General features: G+C 36.9%; 2 protein-coding genes across 3 annotated transcripts; one reads left to right on the top strand and one right to left on the bottom strand.

The window, feature by feature from the left end:
* The first annotated feature begins 3,684 nt into the window (after positions 1-3,684).
* Positions 3,685-5,761, top strand: LOC135612978 (protein Barley B recombinant-like). 2 transcript variants are annotated; one of them, XM_065109838.1, is made up of 3 exons: positions 3,685-3,833; positions 4,418-4,465; positions 4,571-5,761. In XM_065109838.1, the coding sequence occupies exon 3, from the start codon at positions 4,684-4,686 to the stop codon at positions 5,521-5,523; it is 840 nt and encodes a 279-aa protein (XP_064965910.1). In that variant the 5' UTR covers positions 3,685-3,833; positions 4,418-4,465; positions 4,571-4,683; the 3' UTR covers positions 5,524-5,761. The 2 variants fall into 2 exon arrangements, with proteins under 2 accessions (XP_064965910.1, XP_064965909.1); XM_065109837.1 differs by lacking the exon at positions 3,685-3,833 and adding an exon at positions 3,854-4,057.
* An 11,906-nt stretch (positions 5,762-17,667) lies between these two features.
* LOC103985995 (uncharacterized) lies at positions 17,668-18,226 on the bottom strand. Its single transcript, XM_009403853.3, has one exon. It carries the CDS (start codon positions 18,193-18,195, stop codon positions 17,824-17,826), a length of 372 nt encoding a protein of 123 aa, XP_009402128.1. The 5' UTR covers positions 18,196-18,226; the 3' UTR covers positions 17,668-17,823.
* Between the last annotated feature and the right edge of the window lie 423 nt (positions 18,227-18,649).

Raw genomic sequence — 18,649 nt, 5'->3', positions numbered from 1 at the left:
GAGCCTTTTATGGAGCTTTGGTCCACGTCACGAACGGTCGGTGTGAGGTGTTGTCTCCAACGATCAGTCGCCACGTATGTTCTCTGAGGTGGGCCCAGGTCTCGTGGCAAGGAGCGCACGTGGTTCCTATCTTGACGACTACAGTCGACCAGAACGGACCAGATACTTATTGGGTTGGGTCTGAGTCAAACCACGGCTCGCACGTGCGGGTTTGGCCATGGGGTTAGATATTATTTGACCATTAATATATATGGAAATAAAACCACTGAGGTTCAAAATATTTCAATCGAAATTAATAAAGATAGTGTATTCTATAAATCAAATTAAATCTGCTCCCAATATTCTATTAATATGTAATCGATATGACCTGATTTGTTTTCTTCGTGTTTGTCGTATTGAAAGTAGAAATAAATCTTTGATGTTTATATCTTATTAAAATACATTAGATGTCATAATACTTTTGTCACAAATGCATTACTTCGGAGATGAATGTGTGTTTTGATGTATGCGCGAGGGCTATGATATTTGAATACAAATTCCCTACGCAGGGTATTTAAGTCATTACATTGTAGATAGGGTTTCTCCGAGTCGTCCGATCTCCCTATAATAGACGAAGGTGGAAACCATCATCCAAAACCATCTCCGTCTCCGTTCTCTCTTCGTTGCTTCCGCTCTTCCCTTCTCTGGAACCCTCCCTTGTATCCTGTCCAACTCCGGCCCCCTACTGCATTGCGCTTACTTCAATCGCCTGATGGGTGGAGAGATCGGGTAATATCGCTTTCTCTCTGTGATGTGATCTTGGCGCCTCTTGGTTTTGAGGCCTTCTGATTTGCTTTTCTCTTCGATATTTCTCTTCTTTAATCTCTGCACGTCATGTCAAAAATGGTGGCCTTTGGGCGATGATGAACTGGCAAAGACATACCATCAAACTCTGAAGAAAGAGGTGTCGATAATCTTGTATTAGCCTCTGAGCCAGCCACTCCATGTTCTTGTTGACTTTCGTTTTCTGTTCGTCTGAGAATCACAAAGAACGATTTTTTTTATGATGGTTTTTGCTTGATTTGTTTGGATTGGGGAGTGAAAAGAAGGCAATAAATTAGAGTCTCTGATGCGCTTGTTCCTATAGCGTCGTCAGCGCTGTACGTTGCCAAGAACGAGGGCGGGTTGAGATTCTGGCATTTGCCATTCGTATCGTATGGCTTATGCATTCAGATGCTCCACATCTTATGCCATCTCAAAGTCTGTTTTTTTTTTTTCTAATTTATCTGACAAAATCATTCTTTTCCTGCGAACCTGTGCTTGATTTAAGATTGAAGTAGTTTTATTTCACAAAGACAAAAGATCGTCCACTTTCTTTGCAGGTCTTGTGAAAATTCTGGTGAAGCAATTAGTAGCGGACATCAAGTGCAAGAATTTACAAGCACAAACATGTTCAAGCAAGGTGTAAGCCCATTATTTAGTCTTAAGGGCAGTGTGTTTGATGTGGAATTGGCTATTTATTGATTTCACTACAATTGTTGATATTGTTAGTTCTTGGATCGTAGAAGCAGTGTACTTTTTATCAAGGCCTTTTCAAACAGTTTTGTTATAACCTCTGCAAGGACCTAACGAATCTAAATTGTAAGGGTATTCATAACCTTTTGTTAACTATCAGTATGAAGCTGCATTATTTAATCTTTTAAATTCTTATCTTTCCAGCTCAAAATTAAATTTAAGATTTAGTTTTGAAATAGTCATAGACTAAGATGAAAATTAGTTCTGAAATAGTCATAGACTAAGATGAAAAAGAGCTTTGGTGAATTTTAGAAAAAAAAAAAAAACCTTTGAGTTTCATAATTTTTTTAAAATAATTTTAAAAAATTTTCATAGAATGCCTTTACTATTGTGCCTCCCCTTGGGTGGAGTGGCCCAATGGTGGGAGTGATCAACAAGGCAGTAGTGTGGTCAAGGGTTGGGCGGAGTATAAGTCGATAGCGTGATCAGGGGTTGGGCGGAGGATGGTGGTCGATAGAGGGTAAAATGTTCTTATTTGAAAAAAAGAGTGTTTTTTTGAAATTTTTTCAAACTTAGGGTGTAATTTGAGAAATTATCAGATTTTGAGGGTTATTTTTTCAAATTTCATCAAAGAGCTTTGAAGGAAAATATTAAAATGTATTATTCCAAGTCCAAGACTATAATATGATACTCACAAATGCTCAATTAGGTGTCAGGAATATTCACATATTTTCATTTGGTGTATTAATATAAAGATCATTTGTTATAATAAGTGGATTAAATAGCATTTTTAAAGGTTACAACTCCCATTGGTTATCATTGATTTATTCAAGAACCAATACATATTGTTTTATTTCATTGTTTATTATAGTGAGTCCAAGACTATAATATGATACTGAAACATGCTCTATCAGGAGACAGCAATGCCATTGGGATAGGGGGTCCATATCCAGAAATTTTCATTTGGTTTATTCATATAAAGATCATTTTTGTCATAATAAATGTGTTAACTAGCAAATTTAAAGATTACACCTTCCATAGGTTATCATTGATCTATTCAGGAACCAAATTATATTCTTTTATTTCATTGGATAGAGGTTCAGTGTTTGGATGTATAGGAACTTGAAAAATGTAAAGGCTTGAATAAAGGAGTATACTTTCTGGCAGAACTCCAGCAGCAAAGAACAAGAATATGCAGGTGAAAGAGATTCCACAACAGCTAAAGCAATAAAGCAATATCACAATGATGAAAGAGGATGAGCAGAGAATGGCTCTAAGAACATCTTTGGTCAGTAGCTTTGATGGGATAAAGGAACTCAACAATATCTCAACAGCATCTCAAGTACGTCGCATTGTACTACATTTAAGGCTGTAGAGGTGTTTCCCAAAAGGCATCAACCAGCAACACTGTCTTGTATGATGGCAACACTTGAAAGGAGTCAAAGGACCTTAACCTGTATGCTTCATATTTCATCAAACTGCAAATCTAGCTTGCAAAAACCTTACAATTATATCAAAAATGAGATCTCATTTTATAAAAAATCTATGTGAATCAATTCGAAAGTTTTAAACTGTAGTTGAAAATTTCAACTTTATGTCTTCAGGTGATGACAGAAAAAAGTGGCCATGACAGAGGATGATGACAAATTCCTGATTTTTAGTGCAGATCTATTAATCCCCTTTTTGATATCACTGATAAAAGGTCAATATCTCCTATTTTATATCTGAGCCATAAACCTACGCAAAACTCATCAATGATTAAATAGGGCATCTAAGTATTCAATAATATCATGAGAATCCTATTTAATAATAGGGTTCATATAAATGAAGACTAATTTTTGGTGTAGGAATAATTATACCTCTAATGGCAGCTAATTTATTCTCTAAGTGAGAAATGAATTCTAGGATTACAAGTACAAAAATAATATTTATTTTGAACCAATTTTATTTTTGTTCTACTACTTTCAAATTTTCATCTCATGATTCGTATGAAACAATCTACAATCTAAATTACAAGTCAATTATGATGATTGCTTCTTGGATAGAACACACAGATTCAATCAAAATTCGCTTAGCTTAAATGATTAGATTAAACCCTATCGATTACAAGGGACAAAAAAGAACGCCACATTGCCGCTGGTCACACGGAAGCTGCAACTTGAAGAACCGAATGGTGGTGCTATCGACCCAAACCACGCCGAACCCAAAGACCAATTCGTTCGTGTCGCCACCTCTCACGAAGTCAAAGCAAAAGAAGAGAGACTAAAATAAGAGAAGCGTGTCTCAGATTCAAAGCAATGGATAAGCATGCAATTGTTGGCGAATTTGTTTTTATTTTAGTTATTGACTCACCACCTCCTTACTTACCCCCTTTCCTGGATTTCTGTGTTGGTACAAAAACAACTTGTTGTCACGCCAAATTAAAATTGCTTCCCATAAAGTATCTCATTTTGCAGATTTGAAACCATCATCTTTACCATTATAAATAGCATAGATCTTAATGTTCTTTTTCTTCTCTCTCTCATACCTGGGTAAGGAACCCTAAAATACAGCTCTCCCCGGAGTAAGGACTCCCCTTTGTTCTTATCTTCCTCTAGCTGTTGCCATTGTCGTTTTTATGGATTTATTCTTGTTTTCTCATAATCACGTCTCGCTCTATTTATTCTGTGACAAATACTTTTTCCTTATTTGTATTCTCGTTCTTGCCGTCCGTTTTTGTATTTAAGTGTTCTCATCTGGTAAAACTTTGGAGATGCAAGGCTTTTAGGGTTTTTGTTTTCCTTTTTCTTGTGTTCATGTAATAGGATCTCATTGTTTTTGGAGTTATGTTTTTTTGTTTCAAGATTCTTTCTTTTTGTTAGATTTGTCCGCATCCCTCGAGTTGGTGTAGTGTGTCTAAGCTTTTGCTCCTTTGGTATTGTAGGTTCCTTGCTTTGGCCAGAAGAAAGCAACCGGACTGATCGGATTTAGGGTTTGTTTCAAGATGCGGCCTTTTTCCGTTAGATTTGTCCTGTTATCCCTTGATTTAGCGTGATATCTCTAAGATTTTGTTCTTTTGATGTTGTGGGTTCCCTAGTTTTGGCCAGATGGAAGCAATGCAGTAGATGGGTTGATCGGGTTCGTTTGAAAGATTACTTTTTGAGGCCCCTTTCTCTTGTAGTCTTGTCTGTTCAACATATATCTGCCTTTATGGATGGTGATGGGGGAATGGGGATGCGGAATTGGGCCTACTATGAGCAGACCCTAAAGGGAAACTTGGGGTTGCAACTTATGTCCCCGGTAGCAGCCGAGCGTGAATCCACAAAACCGCTGCTCTCAAACGGGGGCTTCCTCCGCCGTGACTGTGATGTAGCTGAGCCTTCGGTTCCGATGGGTTTTATGCGCAATGGTTGGATTAACTATAGAGATAACAAGATGGTACACATGCTGCCCTTGAACCATGGATACTCGGTCCTTCCTGATGCTCATGGAGTCCATGCGCCCTCAATGATGCAGCAAATGGTGCCTCCACCGAAGGATGAAAAAGTACCAGCGATGGAAAATGAGACTGTGACTGCAAAGGAGGCACCTTTGAAGAAGAGGTCCCAGGCGCAAGCTCGACCCTGTAAGCCGTCGAAGCCTAAGAAGCCAAAGAAGGTTCCTACACCAAAAGATGAAACTAATGGTCGTTCTGGTGGTCGAGGGAGGGCCATTAAGAAGAACACTGATATTGTCATAAATGGGTTTGACCTGGACATTTCGAGGATACCGACACCAGTGTGCTCTTGCACGGGCACTCTACGGCAATGCTATCGTTGGGGAGTTGGAGGGTGGCAATCCGCCTGCTGTACTACTAGCATTTCAATGTACCCACTCCCAATGAGCACAAAGAGGCGAGGAGCTCGGATTTGTGGACGGAAGATGAGCCAAGGTGCATTTAAGAAGGTATTAGAGAAGCTTGCTGGAGAAGGATATAATTTGTCAAATCCAATTGATTTAAGGCCTTACTGGGCCAAACATGGCACCAATAAGTTTGTGACAATCAGGTAAAGCTGTACAATTTCGTTAATTATGTAGGAACTTGGGCTCTGCATTTTGTCTGCTCTTACATGTATATAAACATGTTGTCTTCTGCAGAGGCCCTTTAGATAGTCTGTAGACTGATACTTCTTACTTAGCCTAGTTTACATCCTTTTGGAGATTCAGATGTTCAGTTAGGCAGAAGTCTTGGTGTTTTCCCTTTTTCTCATTCACATGTGGTTCTAATGAGAAATTTACTGTCTAACTAGATGTCTTTTTGAACTGTTGCTAAAAAGCCTTGGTTAATTTTATTGAGTCCTGATATGTTTCAAACCTTTTTGCTGAATATTCTTTAATGGTTTGTTGGTCGGCGTTTATGGATGAAACCTTTGAACCCCTGTCATATTATTACAATATAACAGATAAATTTGTTTACTTCACATTTTGACAGGGATCCGTGAACTGTAACTGTTCTTTGTTTTATGTCTTTAGTTTGTTTTTAATTTATAACTATGACTAATTTTCTTGTGGAAACTTTCAGGGGTCTCTTACTTTGGCATGCTATAAATGTGCATGATCTTATCAGTTCTGTAGTTGCTCGAGTAGCTTAAGTGTGTATAAATTGATTGCATTTTGGTGCAAATCATCTAGTTTTTTAACTTTCAGATCAAAAAACTGTTTCAAGCTTTACCTTCTTGGCTCTGACTTTGAATATTGTTTGAACTATGAAGCTTCCTCAGTTAAGCATGCTGCACAATGTATCAGTTAGCTTCATTCACTCTCAGGCAAAGAGATAAAGACAAAAGCAACTAGAAATACAAAAGCTATTAAAGAACTGTATATTCTAGTATACTTTGGATAATTGCATTTTTAGCCTATAAAAGGACTTATAAGCCACTTCTGCTATGAAGAACTGTCTTCTTTTTTGCTGTTCCCACAATAAGTTAACTTTGTTGAAATCAATCTCATCCGAGGCTACTTCTCTTCCTCGAAGTAGAGCAACACATAATAGAGATTATACCTAGAGAAAGACCAATGGCAATAATGATTTTAGATCATTTCTTGGTTGAGGCATGCATATACAAGCAAGTATTAACCCTTTGAGATGTGATGATCAAGTAAAAGATGACACGTGAAATTTTAAGAATCTTGACAAGTACATGGATGAATTAGAGAAGTGTTTTGAGGATGACTACTGCAATATCTTCTGAATATGTTTGGTGATGTGTTACTTACACATTGGTCAAGAATATCCAAGGGCCAACCAAGTTCACATAGTTCAAGTCAGGATGAGAAAAGGAAAGCAAATCAGTTACCGTAATGTAGCTTTAATAGGAACAAACCATATGATCAACCCCCAAGATGAGATGACTTTGTCTGTATTGTTCCATGCTCAATTTTCATTGAAGCCCATTAGGTCTTTTGTATCAACATGGCCACTACAAGAGCCAGCTAAACAATAGCTTATATCACTGTCCCAACAACACATTAGAGCAAATCCTAGAGGGCTGTCAGAAGTCCTTGTTGAATCACTACCAAGGATGACCTGACCCTTCCTATACCTATTATGCTGATTGCCTGATTTTTTTGATATAAACTTCACTTCAAATAGCTGTCGATGGTTATATACATTTTTCTGGTAACTCAAATCCACTTAAGAGGCATGATTGAACCAGATAATCTTAGGGGTTAGAGATCTAATGACAATTCAGTTAACAAGCTTTGATGCCATCTCATTAAGAAGTGCCTGTAGTTACCATAGTTTCCATAAGGAGCAGTGACATGCCATGATAAGTTCCACAATTTCATGTTGTCATCACTATAGACTGGACAAGATCAACTTCCTAACTCTAGAAATGTTGACTTTATGAACAAGCATTTTAGATTTTAGCAATTCTTTGATGATGTGACAACGTCTGAGGATGTGGCACTAGTGGTTTTCTACCTCACATAAAGATATACTCTGTGCATGAGAGGCTCCCACCGATGCGGAGGGTCAATGTACACGACATTACCTTTAAATATTGAAAGATATTGTTTTTGTGACTCAAACTCGAATCCTGGTCTCATAATGATCCGATGAGCAACTGAGTTGAGAGATCCATTGGGAAGAGTTCCTTTAGGACCCTAATGATCCGATTCAAACCATTGAGGATGACTAAATACGTAGTGGTGCTTCAGATGCTGTGGTGACAAAGATCTATGGATGACTACCAAAAATATTTCCTTGGAGCTGACAGTCACCCTGATCTTTTTCATGATAATCTGATTGAGCAAAGCAATTGTGTGAAACTAAGTTGTTTATGTTGAATCCCACTACTCTGCTTGATTCATTCAATGTCTTGGGTTGTTGAGAAGCTGCTTTCTATTTAATGCAGTTGCAGGGACTGCTTGACTTTAGGAATTAATTGAAACTGATTGTGACTAACTGATCATGACCACACTTGTAGAATCTGCAGCTCTAACCACTTCTCTTGTTAGCAAGGTTCAAGCTCCAATAGAAGGCAGCATCAACAGCTTCTATGAAGCCGAGGAATATTAAGATGCTTACTGCATCAAAGTCCGATGACTTGGATAACTATGGACTATGACCACCATGATGAATGACGTTTGCAAGGAATCATGGTTTATGGAAGATTCAGACTAACATCTGCCTGCCACCATGCAATTAACAATGAATTTGAGGATGACTTCCTTGTTGCACTACTTGATTCTGGAACAACACCCAACTTCATAAACACCAAGCTCACTAGGCAAAGTGATCTGCAATAGGAAACTGTTAATCCTTTGCAGGATAGCCAGGTTATGGATGGTTGATGAACTGCATATCCAGATGTTTGAATATTCTCATATGCTTCTAAAGCGAGCTTCTAAAATGAGAATTGTTAAGTCAATCCCTACCACAATGATTACATGGGAATTGGTGTTATTGTAGATATTAAGTGATTCAACGAAGCAGGGAATTTGATCTGCCACTTCAGCATCATGACCCAAGTTCAAGTGCAAGTGTAGAAGTTAAAGTGAAAGCAAATTGACCTATTCCAATATTAAAATTTGAGATTCCTTGACATATCTCACACATTAGATCAACTTGGATGCATGACCTTGTACACAAGGTGAATCTGAGAAGGGCGGAGTTGGTATATATTAGATCTTAAGCATCTCATCTCATATGATGCATGCATTGTACTTGTGTTTGTGATTCTAGACCTTCTGTGGCCTCATGCAACTTCTCCACTCGCTCAACTGAGTTGTCAACTCTTGCTAATAGCAATGAACAGAGTCAAACTTGGAATTTGTTGATGGGCGTGAAATACTTGAATTACTGTAGTAATAATCAAGCTAACAGTGGTGGCTTGGTACAGTAGTTTAAGGAACACAGTGGCATTAGCACAGTAAAATATAAAGTATACAGGAATAGCTAGATAGAAATTCTCGACTTGAAATATTGACCATTAATTTATTGTTTGGGAAATTGTACCAAATAAATCAGGAATACTATACTTAAAACTTTTACAAATAAAATTGATCTGTGGAAACTCTTCTTTCAAGTGGCTTTCTCTTGGTTCCTGTCAAGCTACACCATGCTTAATTGCATTAATTCCCTCAACTGATGAGGTTTAGGCTTGGTATAGTAGTTTTCCCCTTGTTAATTTATTAGGTTCTCTTGATACTCTCCATCTTTTGCTATTCAGTAATTATTTGGAACTTTGAGTGTTTGTATGTTATTTTTCATGCATCCAGAGTACCACTTAGAATTTACTATGTTATCTGTAGTATCTAAATCTTTTCAGCCTGCATCATATCACCCGAGAACGAAGGACTTCTTAGGTTTTGAAGCTGTAACCTACTTTAAAGGTTCAATTGTTGGACTTTTACTTAGCTCGAAGCATTGGTTTAAGGATTTTTTTTGTTTTACCTGAACATAACTAGTTTTCATTGTATGGTGATGTTAACTTGTCAGTTACTGAGTACCCTAATTTCATGATACGAGTTGGACTGAGGATTTACATACTGTTGTCGTGCCTTAAGATTTCTGAAATATAATTCTTTGGTTCCCACTCAGTTCCCCTTTTTTTCCATTGGTACTGTAGCAGGAAAATTATGATAACACTAGGCCATTGATCATGCATTTCATGGTATGGTTCCTTGTTTCTACACTATTACGAACATTGTGTGCTATCATATTTCATAACCAGGAGCGTATCTAATATTTATAACATGAGATTGCAGTATCATGGCTGTAAATTTTACATCTACCTTAAACTCACTCAAAGCTTGCTCTGATAGCTTGAATAACTTGCACTTAAAGCCACCTGTGTTTTCTCTTTTTCATTCCCTGCGAAACCATTAGTAGCTCATGGGAAGAGATCATTATCCCAACTTCTCATTATACATAACTGAATTAGTGGAAAGAGAAGCATCTTAATCCTTTGTCTGAAATGAGGTTTATCAAGTTTAATGAGCATGTTTAGTAACATGGTTTCATGCTTTTGCCCAACAATAATTTCTGATATTTTATGGGAAATTTTGCATCACTGGAGTCATAACCCTGCAACACATTTCAGACATCGAAATGACATTTTGGTTGTCATTACTAGCTTTTGGCTGCTCTTGTTTTGGGAGGCATATCTAGTTGAAAGTGAAAACATAATTAGGTATTATCTTAGATTTTAAGACCATAGATCTGGTTTACTATCAAATCCTATTATATGACTCTTGTATCTTCTTTTGTACCATACCTTTTATAATGAAGATGAAGACCAATGAGATTCTGAGAATGGTGAAGATCTGTGTGCCATTCAAGTGCAATCATATAGCTTCGAAGTTGATATTCTTGCTGCAAGTTCCTACTTGTCAAGTTTACTACATTTATCCTTTCTTGCTATCTAGTTTCATCGAAGGCAACATACTTGTTCTACCTTAGGACTGTCATATTCTTTCTTAATAATGTTCTTAGGCGTCCTATTACTTTGGAAGCTTGAAACAAATTGATTCACCTTGTCTTGTAAATGTACATGTCAGAAACACTTCAAATACTTCTCACTGATCTTCTCCATTGATCATGTCTCAATCTGCTCTAAATTACTTGCACTACTATGGCAGCTTTCCTATTTTTCTATATTCTTGTGCATGATTTGCAGTTGTCCAAGATTTTGGACTAATGCTGATGGTAATTTTACATTCTATATATCTTATTTGCATCACCTCAAACTTGCTGGTAGAATTTGGCCAAGCAACTCTGTCATGTTCATGCGAAATCTAGGGAGTTAAGTATGAGAATGGCAGAGCCAATAGTTGAGTCCGTTGTAGTAAGATCTCCACAAAGGAGCAAATGTTGTTCCAGTATGAAATAGAATCAGGGAGGTGACTTCTGCTCTGTATTTATCATGTGATCCAGATTGTTCTATACTCAAATCTCCCTTGAGTTGTACAAGAAATCCAAATTTTATTTGGATTGAGTAATTTTATATTAAAAGTTTCAGATCTCTGGCACATGTGGATTTGTAATCTCAAATCTTGTCTACTCTGCCCCTAAATTGTTGCTTGCTATAGCTTTTGCTTGAAACCTGCCTTAATAGTTTCATCAGGGTTCCCATGCCATGCTCTGGGCATGTGGCACCAAGGAGTTGTTCATTGGGAATCAACTAATTCTTAGATCTGTTTCCCTTCTTTCCCAAAGTTGCTTCTTTCATTTCAGCCATCCATGGCCTATCTGTGAGCATGATCTTTTATCCAGAATTCTAATGTAGTATTCCTCTCATTTTGATCCATGAACTTAGGATTTACACTTATTTGCCTTGTTCCTCCTTTGTTCCTCTCCTGATAAATATTTATCATCCACAGGTCCTCTCTGATAAAGAGGTTCAGATATTGCTAGTCTTACAGTTTGCTGTTAATTACTGTTTTAACAAAGGTTTGTGGTATTGAAATGTACCGCTTGGCACGGTTGATATGTATTGATCCGATCCGACAAAGGATCCATATGAGTGGTACATCAATACATCTTAGTGTATTGTGTGTTTGTATGTTCGGTACAATTTATTACATGCCATATTGACGATCGATATAGTCAATACGAATCATGGTTTTAGTTCTAATACCATTTTAATGATTTTTAGCACCAACAAATGTCTATGCGTAAAGAATGGGACATTATATATTTGTGCAATGCTATGTCTTTCTTATTTTACCTAATGTTTAATTAAATATATTTATGTAATACGTATTCTTCATTCCATTTGAACTTCCATGGTATGTTTGAATTTGTTCATTTGGTAAACTCTAAATCTGTTGGGAATGTTCATATGTATGAGATAGACGAAGAAGAATACACATAATAATCGAAAGAGTTTCGATTATATATATTGGATTCGATCCATAATTTATCGATTAAATCTTTGTGGGCATCTTTGGCTATTATTAACTACATTCACATCAACCACATTTTGGGCTATATCTTTGGACGATCCCATCAAGCCAATGAAACAAAAATGGCAAGTCAACCATCGATATAACATCATAATCCCCTACTCATTTCGAGGTAAAAGCCTAATTCAAACCCAACATGTGAGACTCAAAGGTGAGATCGGAAATATGATATTTGTTTTGGAGGTGTCTTCTTGGTCTACTTCATGTGAGCTCCAAGCGACAGAGCCGAACTCGAGCGCAACAAAGTCAACGTTTAACGGGCATGATAGCTGCAACCTTAATAACTTAGATATCCATCTACCCGATTTAAGACTCCTCGGACTTTGTTGGATGGAAACCATACAATGAGATGGAAGCTTTATGAATAGCTCAGCTTCCTATATGTACATCCATCCCAGCTTTCGTCCATCTTTAGTTAATTATCTTTAATATTTCGATTTATTGACATATAAAAAATAAAATATTCAGGTCTATTTATCTTAATGTTATCGATTTTATCAATAAAATTATAAAAATAAAAAAAAATAATTTTAATGTTTTAATTGGTGGAAACATGTCCGCTAATTTCTGGGTCTAATTATATATTATTCATATCCCATGTAGTTAATTATCTTTAATGTTTCGATCCTTATATTTTAAAAAGTTATATTGACATTCATATGATTACAAAAGTAAAATATTCAGATCTATTTACATTAATATTATCGATTTTATTAATAAAAATATAAAAATAAAAAATAATAATTTTAATGTTTTAGTTGATGGTGACAGATGTCAATGTCGTTGGGATAGCGGGTGACTATTGTGCATAAGAAGAGCAACAACGAGAGGTGAGAATCGCTCTGCATTTGTGTTGACACTAACATTGTACGAAAGGGTCTCTCAGCATCTACATTAATATCAATGCAGATGTAAAGTAATATTGCTTGACAATTGCATTGGTCGAAACAGATGCCAAGCGATAAAAGGGTTATCAATATAATTGTCAAGTGACATTGCTACAACTATATGGATGCAAATGTAAAATGATCATCATCTCTCATCGTTACTCCTTTTATTTATAACAGTCACTCATAACCCCTAGCGGCATCGTGTCTATCACTATTAACTCAAATGTTAAAATTATCATTTTATTTTTATTTTATTTTATATTTTCATTGATAATATAATGTAACGATCAGAAAATGTAACTAACTAGATATGGTAAGCATTACGAGTGGCAATCGAAGGAGTTGTGAAGTAGAAAACAATAGGAGGGAAGCAAATGAATGGAAATGCTCAACTAACACGGATCATAATCAAGTACGGAAAATGCATCCAACAATTGGGAGTCATGACTTTGTTTGCCTTTGCATTGATCTCAGTGTTTCAGCTTCAACAATTCCCGAATGACTTCATATGATTTTCAATATACTATTTTAGTATGAAATATCATACCGATATTCGCATATATATCAATATGATAAAACAAATCAATCGAATTTTTCATGTCAGCAAAATCAAAATATAATTAGTCTCTAAATATTTTTTATTATAAAAGTATTTTTCAAACATACATAGGAGAGAGCGCTCCGATACTATGGTGCAACATTAAAAAATTAACTCTCGATGAATTATTGACTAATTTATACATCGGAGGGATCGTTCCGAAACTCTATTTAAATATCATAAAGGGTACAAAGATACATAACTTTGCCTTGCATGAAGATTTATTATTGATGGTGATTTCCATCTACCGTGCATGAAGATTCAAAATGGTGAGGTTGTGAAATGGATTGCGGATCAAACTTCTATACTAACAATCTCAGATAATAAATTACTATAAACCTACTTTGCGTTTTTCTCCCTCATTCATGGATTTGTGGAAAAAGAGTAATGAATTGAGTAAGAATCTTAGACGATAAGAAAAGAGTCGAGAGAATATTAGCCTCTCACGAGTCTCTTTCACTAATTTTGGTGCTCGTCTACACGTAAAGGCGATGGTGTTCACATGAATAAGGAAAGCAAATTGAAGGATTAATGAATGAGGCGTCTTAATTAATAGTAGTGTTAGAAGACGAGGCTATGAATCCTCGAAACACTTGTCCACCTCATCACCACTAACTTCCGAGACTTCACTTCCCTTTCCCCATCACGCAATTAAGCTCTAAACCTAACACGACTGCACAAATCTCATAAGTGGTAACACCAATCTCAAAGGCACCAATCACGTCCAAGACGCGAGGTAGATTAATCGAACGTCTATCCTTACTAATTCGATTGAATTAGATTCCCTAATTGTCATTCCGACGGATGGATAGGTTTGATTGAATTGGAATGACTGAATCAATTGTGAGGACGTGATAGATATCAATCTGCCAACACGAAGTCCTCCTAATTGGGAACGGACTGTTAGTTGAATATGTAGAGGATATAATGGTTAGAGACATGTATATCCTATGTTATATAATGATAAATGATACTTATAATTAGATTTTGGAAAGATAAAAAAGTAAAAAAAAACTTTTTTGTATAGAGATTTCGATTGATAATTCTTTTTTGTTATATATAATAATTTATCGATGTCGAATAACTCCACTTGCGTTGAGTCGTCGAACGACATCCATCAAGTCGAGACGATATCTAAGGGGTGTCGAACAGTGAGCCGAGTTATGAAAAATAAAAATAAAATAAAATTAGTAATTAATAGATGATAAATAATAAAATTATTTATTATTATTATTATTATTATTATTATTATTATTATTTTGGTTGCGAATAGAAGGAGGTTATAAATATAAAAAAGGAATAGCCAATAACGAGCTTCTTTCTCATGTTTAGAGCGCTCTCCTCTTTCACCCTCTCTTCGACTGCTCAGATGGATCGGGCGAAGCGAAGGACGAAAGCGTCCTCGTCGACCGCCGCGGCGACGGAGGACGAGCTGGCGATGACGAAGGCAGCGGCGTGGGCCTGGCACCAGCGTGGCTCCGGCAGCGACGGCCGCGGCGTTGGCGAGTTCGACCTCGTCGGGCGGGGTGGTGCTGCCTCTGCGGCTGTCGCCGGCCGTAAGCAGCGCCCGTCCCGCTACAAGCTCGAGGCAGTCGCCGCCGCGGAGGAGAAGCCCGGGCCGGTCCCCCTGTTCGACCTGTACGAGATCGACAGGATCACGAAGGAGCTGGAGCGCCTCATCGTGGCGAGCGACGGCGGGGGCCGGCAGAGGGAAGTGGCCTTTGCTACACCGACGACGACAAGGGAGGGGAGGAAGGCGGCGAGTAAGGCGAGTGGGTCGAGGGCGCTCCCGTGGATATGTGGGGCGGCGGCTGACGTGGTGGAGGTTGCACCGTTGAGTGCACGGACGACGGCGCTTCACGGTTCAGGGAGAGCTCGTGTCGGTAAGAGGTAATACGATTGGATGCATGGAGATTCGTGTTCTTACACTAAAAGAGAAAGTAGTTTGATGAGTATTGGATCAGAAAAATAAAACTTGATGAACATATAAGACATATATATTTATGATCACATATGCATCTAACTTTTTGTTGATTGTCATTTATTTAGGGAATTTGATGCTCTCTCGTATGTTGTCGACATGGATAGGTTGTCAATAATATATTCTATCCTATGCTTATGTCTTATGATGTTTCAAACTATGAACTATAGTTTAAGTCATTCATGATGGGTATGTTATGGAAACTCAATTGGATTATGTGACTATTAAATTAAGGTCAAGAGATGGAGAGAAGAGAATATATATATATATATATATATATATATATATATATATATATATATATATATATATATATATAATTTATATTTATCTTGAATTATTGAGGTCTATCATCTTTTGCATTATATCTCCAACACTGTGCCAAAGCTGTGAGTGAGCATTTTCCAAACGATGATCGGTAGAAAACATCAGCAAATCTATAATAAAAACTCACCTTATAAAGAATAAGTTCGATGTATGACATAAATTTTCTTGATCTTTTTTAGTATCTCTTTATTACCGAGATTAGATGAAAGAGATTATTGGATATAAAATGGCATACCCCAACTTTATATTAGCCAATAATCATTCGATGTGAATAATATTATTAATTTAAGTTCGAATATTTTTAATTACTGTTAATGAAATTATTTTGTTGACTAAAAAAAAGTTAAAGGTACATACTTTCTTTGAATGAAAAATCTAAAAAGAAAATATGATTAGATAGTTGATCTTTTAACTTTGTTGAAATATTTAGCAACATGATATACATGCGGCTTAGCTCAATGATGTTTCTATGTCATTGTGACATGCTTTTTAGTCGATGATCCTATCTTTTTTGAGCTTTTCATCATCCACTTAATACTAGGTCAAATATCAATTATCAAAAATCAATATGAGAAGATAAATGATCTATTAATTTTATTAAATTAGAATCATAAACTTAAAATATTTAAACTAAAATTAATAATAATATATCCATCGAATCTTTATAAATCAATCTTAGTCTTTATCAACTTTTAAAGTAATCAGGTAAAAGTGTTACGAGTCATATAAGTTTAATAAATATTAGAGATAATCAAATATTAAAATATTCTTCCGTGCATAAGTCTCCAATTAAAACTTTCAAAATGTTAAAAGTTTTTTTTTCCTTGACATCACATGTATCATATGATTAAAAAAATGATGTGATTACTATGATGAATCATTTGTACATGAAAAAAAAAACACGTTAAATCCGATAAAAATGTGGATAAAAGAAAATATCTCTTTCATACGATGAATATGCTCAATCTGATGAAGAGATCGGGGAAGTCTGTATTGTTAATTTCCACTTAGACATTTTGTGCTAGTGATTCATATGAATGATGGTTGATATATATGACCTACCAATCCATATAGGTTTACATCTTCTCTCAAGTATATATATATATATATATATATATATATATATATATATATATATATGGCATTAGTTCTATTCAAAAGTTCATTAGAGAAAGACGAGTTCGAGACAAGCGAGGTAATCTTCGCCCCAATCAATAAGGTGAACCCAATTCCATTCAACATTCAACTAGGTTAGATCGAAACATCTTGACATTTGATCTGTCGACCCATTTAGATGATATATTATTTTTTAGACCAAATTTTCATATATTAAGAATTAAGAACCGAATAAAAATAGAGGAGAGAGACATATTGCAAATAACAAAAAAAAAATTGAAGGTGGAAACAAAATAAAACATTATAACATTGTTGAATCAGTCAAACTTGACTTGAGTCCTTGCAAATTCTCGACATGATTGGTATCCTTCAAATCATTGTCTTTAAAAAATATAATTTATTTACAAAATAAACATGAAGTTTAAGATATTAACGTTATAGAGTTGCACTTAAAGTACTGTTGAATCTGATTTGCTTAAGGATTGGAGGTTTAAAGTGAGTTTTAGTAAGAAAAAGAATTAACATTGTTGTGTAGAGATTGAATTGCGTCAGCTGTTGGGAGCAGAACTCAACACTTTTGTTAAAGAAAATTTAAGAAAGAAAAAGTAAGCTCTGATGCTATCTATCCCATTCCTCTGAATTCATGTAGGAGAGAGATGTTAGTGCTCTACTTCCTACTAATTCTTAAAAGAATCTATATGAAGGTGTTGATCTACAACTTGCAGAAATGAAAAGTCTAATTCATCGAAATTAAACGCAGAAAAAAAAGAAGCAATATTTCAGTCAGATGAGATGAATTAAAAGAACCAAATTGAAATTATGACAACTCAAATCAGAAAATATTAACCATCCAATTATTTTCATATATTTCATAGTACGCTTCATAAGAACTTCAGAAGGTAAGATGCATGGATCATAAATAGAGCACACAAATCAAAGGCGAAAGATTAATATACTGTTCGCCATTCGGATATAATGATTTGGGTTCATTCGGAGCGTTTGAGCTTTTCGATGCGGAGGACGAGGCCGGAGACGGAGAAGAGGAGCCAGTAGAGGAGGAGAGCGGAAGCGATAAGGAGAGCGTTGCGTTGGCTCTTGATGATGGACTTCTGGTGGCGAAGGTGCTCAGAGGGGGTGCAGGCTTCCTGCTCGCAGAACGGCCGCATCTCGTACTTCCAGTAAATGTCAGCGATGAGGAAGAGGCAGAAGGGCACCACCGAGAGGAGCGGCTTCAGGGCGCTCCGGACAACGGCGACGAGACCCCGCCGGAGTCGATCGAGCCCCGGAAGGGTGAGGAAGAGCAGCATGATCGCCTCCGCCCCCGCCACGTAGGCCAGCACCACCCACTCCAACGCCATTCCGATACGATCGATCGATGGCTCCGCGGCAGGCAGATCTTATATAGGAAGATGAACAGCTCCTTCCTGTCGATTCTTTCGATCATGACCGGAGGACTGACTCGGCGGTCGCTTTTGCTGACGGGGAAAGAGAAGGTAGCTGAACTATTCTTCCAATCAGCAAATTGTACCTACGAGTACCTGCCTTTTCATTGGCTGTGATGTCTACATGGGTCCCACGGATCCATCTAATGCGGGTGGAGGGGAAGCAAAGTGTGCGGTCGAGCCCGTGCTCGACACGTGTACTTTTAGATGCGATAAGATCGTAAGAGCGTAGGTTAGTCGACGGCGATATGTATAGGCTTACATCCTTTGCGTTGCGGAAGAGCATGGAATTGGTATCATCGCTTTGCTTTGCTTTGCTTTGACAGGAAGATGGGAATTAGTCGCACTTTTGCTTTGAAAACTGTGCAGA

Source organism: Musa acuminata, chromosome BXJ2-5 (genome assembly GCF_036884655.1).
Source record: "Musa acuminata AAA Group cultivar baxijiao chromosome BXJ2-5, Cavendish_Baxijiao_AAA, whole genome shotgun sequence".
NCBI lineage: Eukaryota > Viridiplantae > Streptophyta > Magnoliopsida > Zingiberales > Musaceae > Musa > Musa acuminata.
The sequence above is the reverse complement of the archived record's forward strand: the minus strand, read 5'-3'. Positions and strand labels throughout refer to the sequence as shown.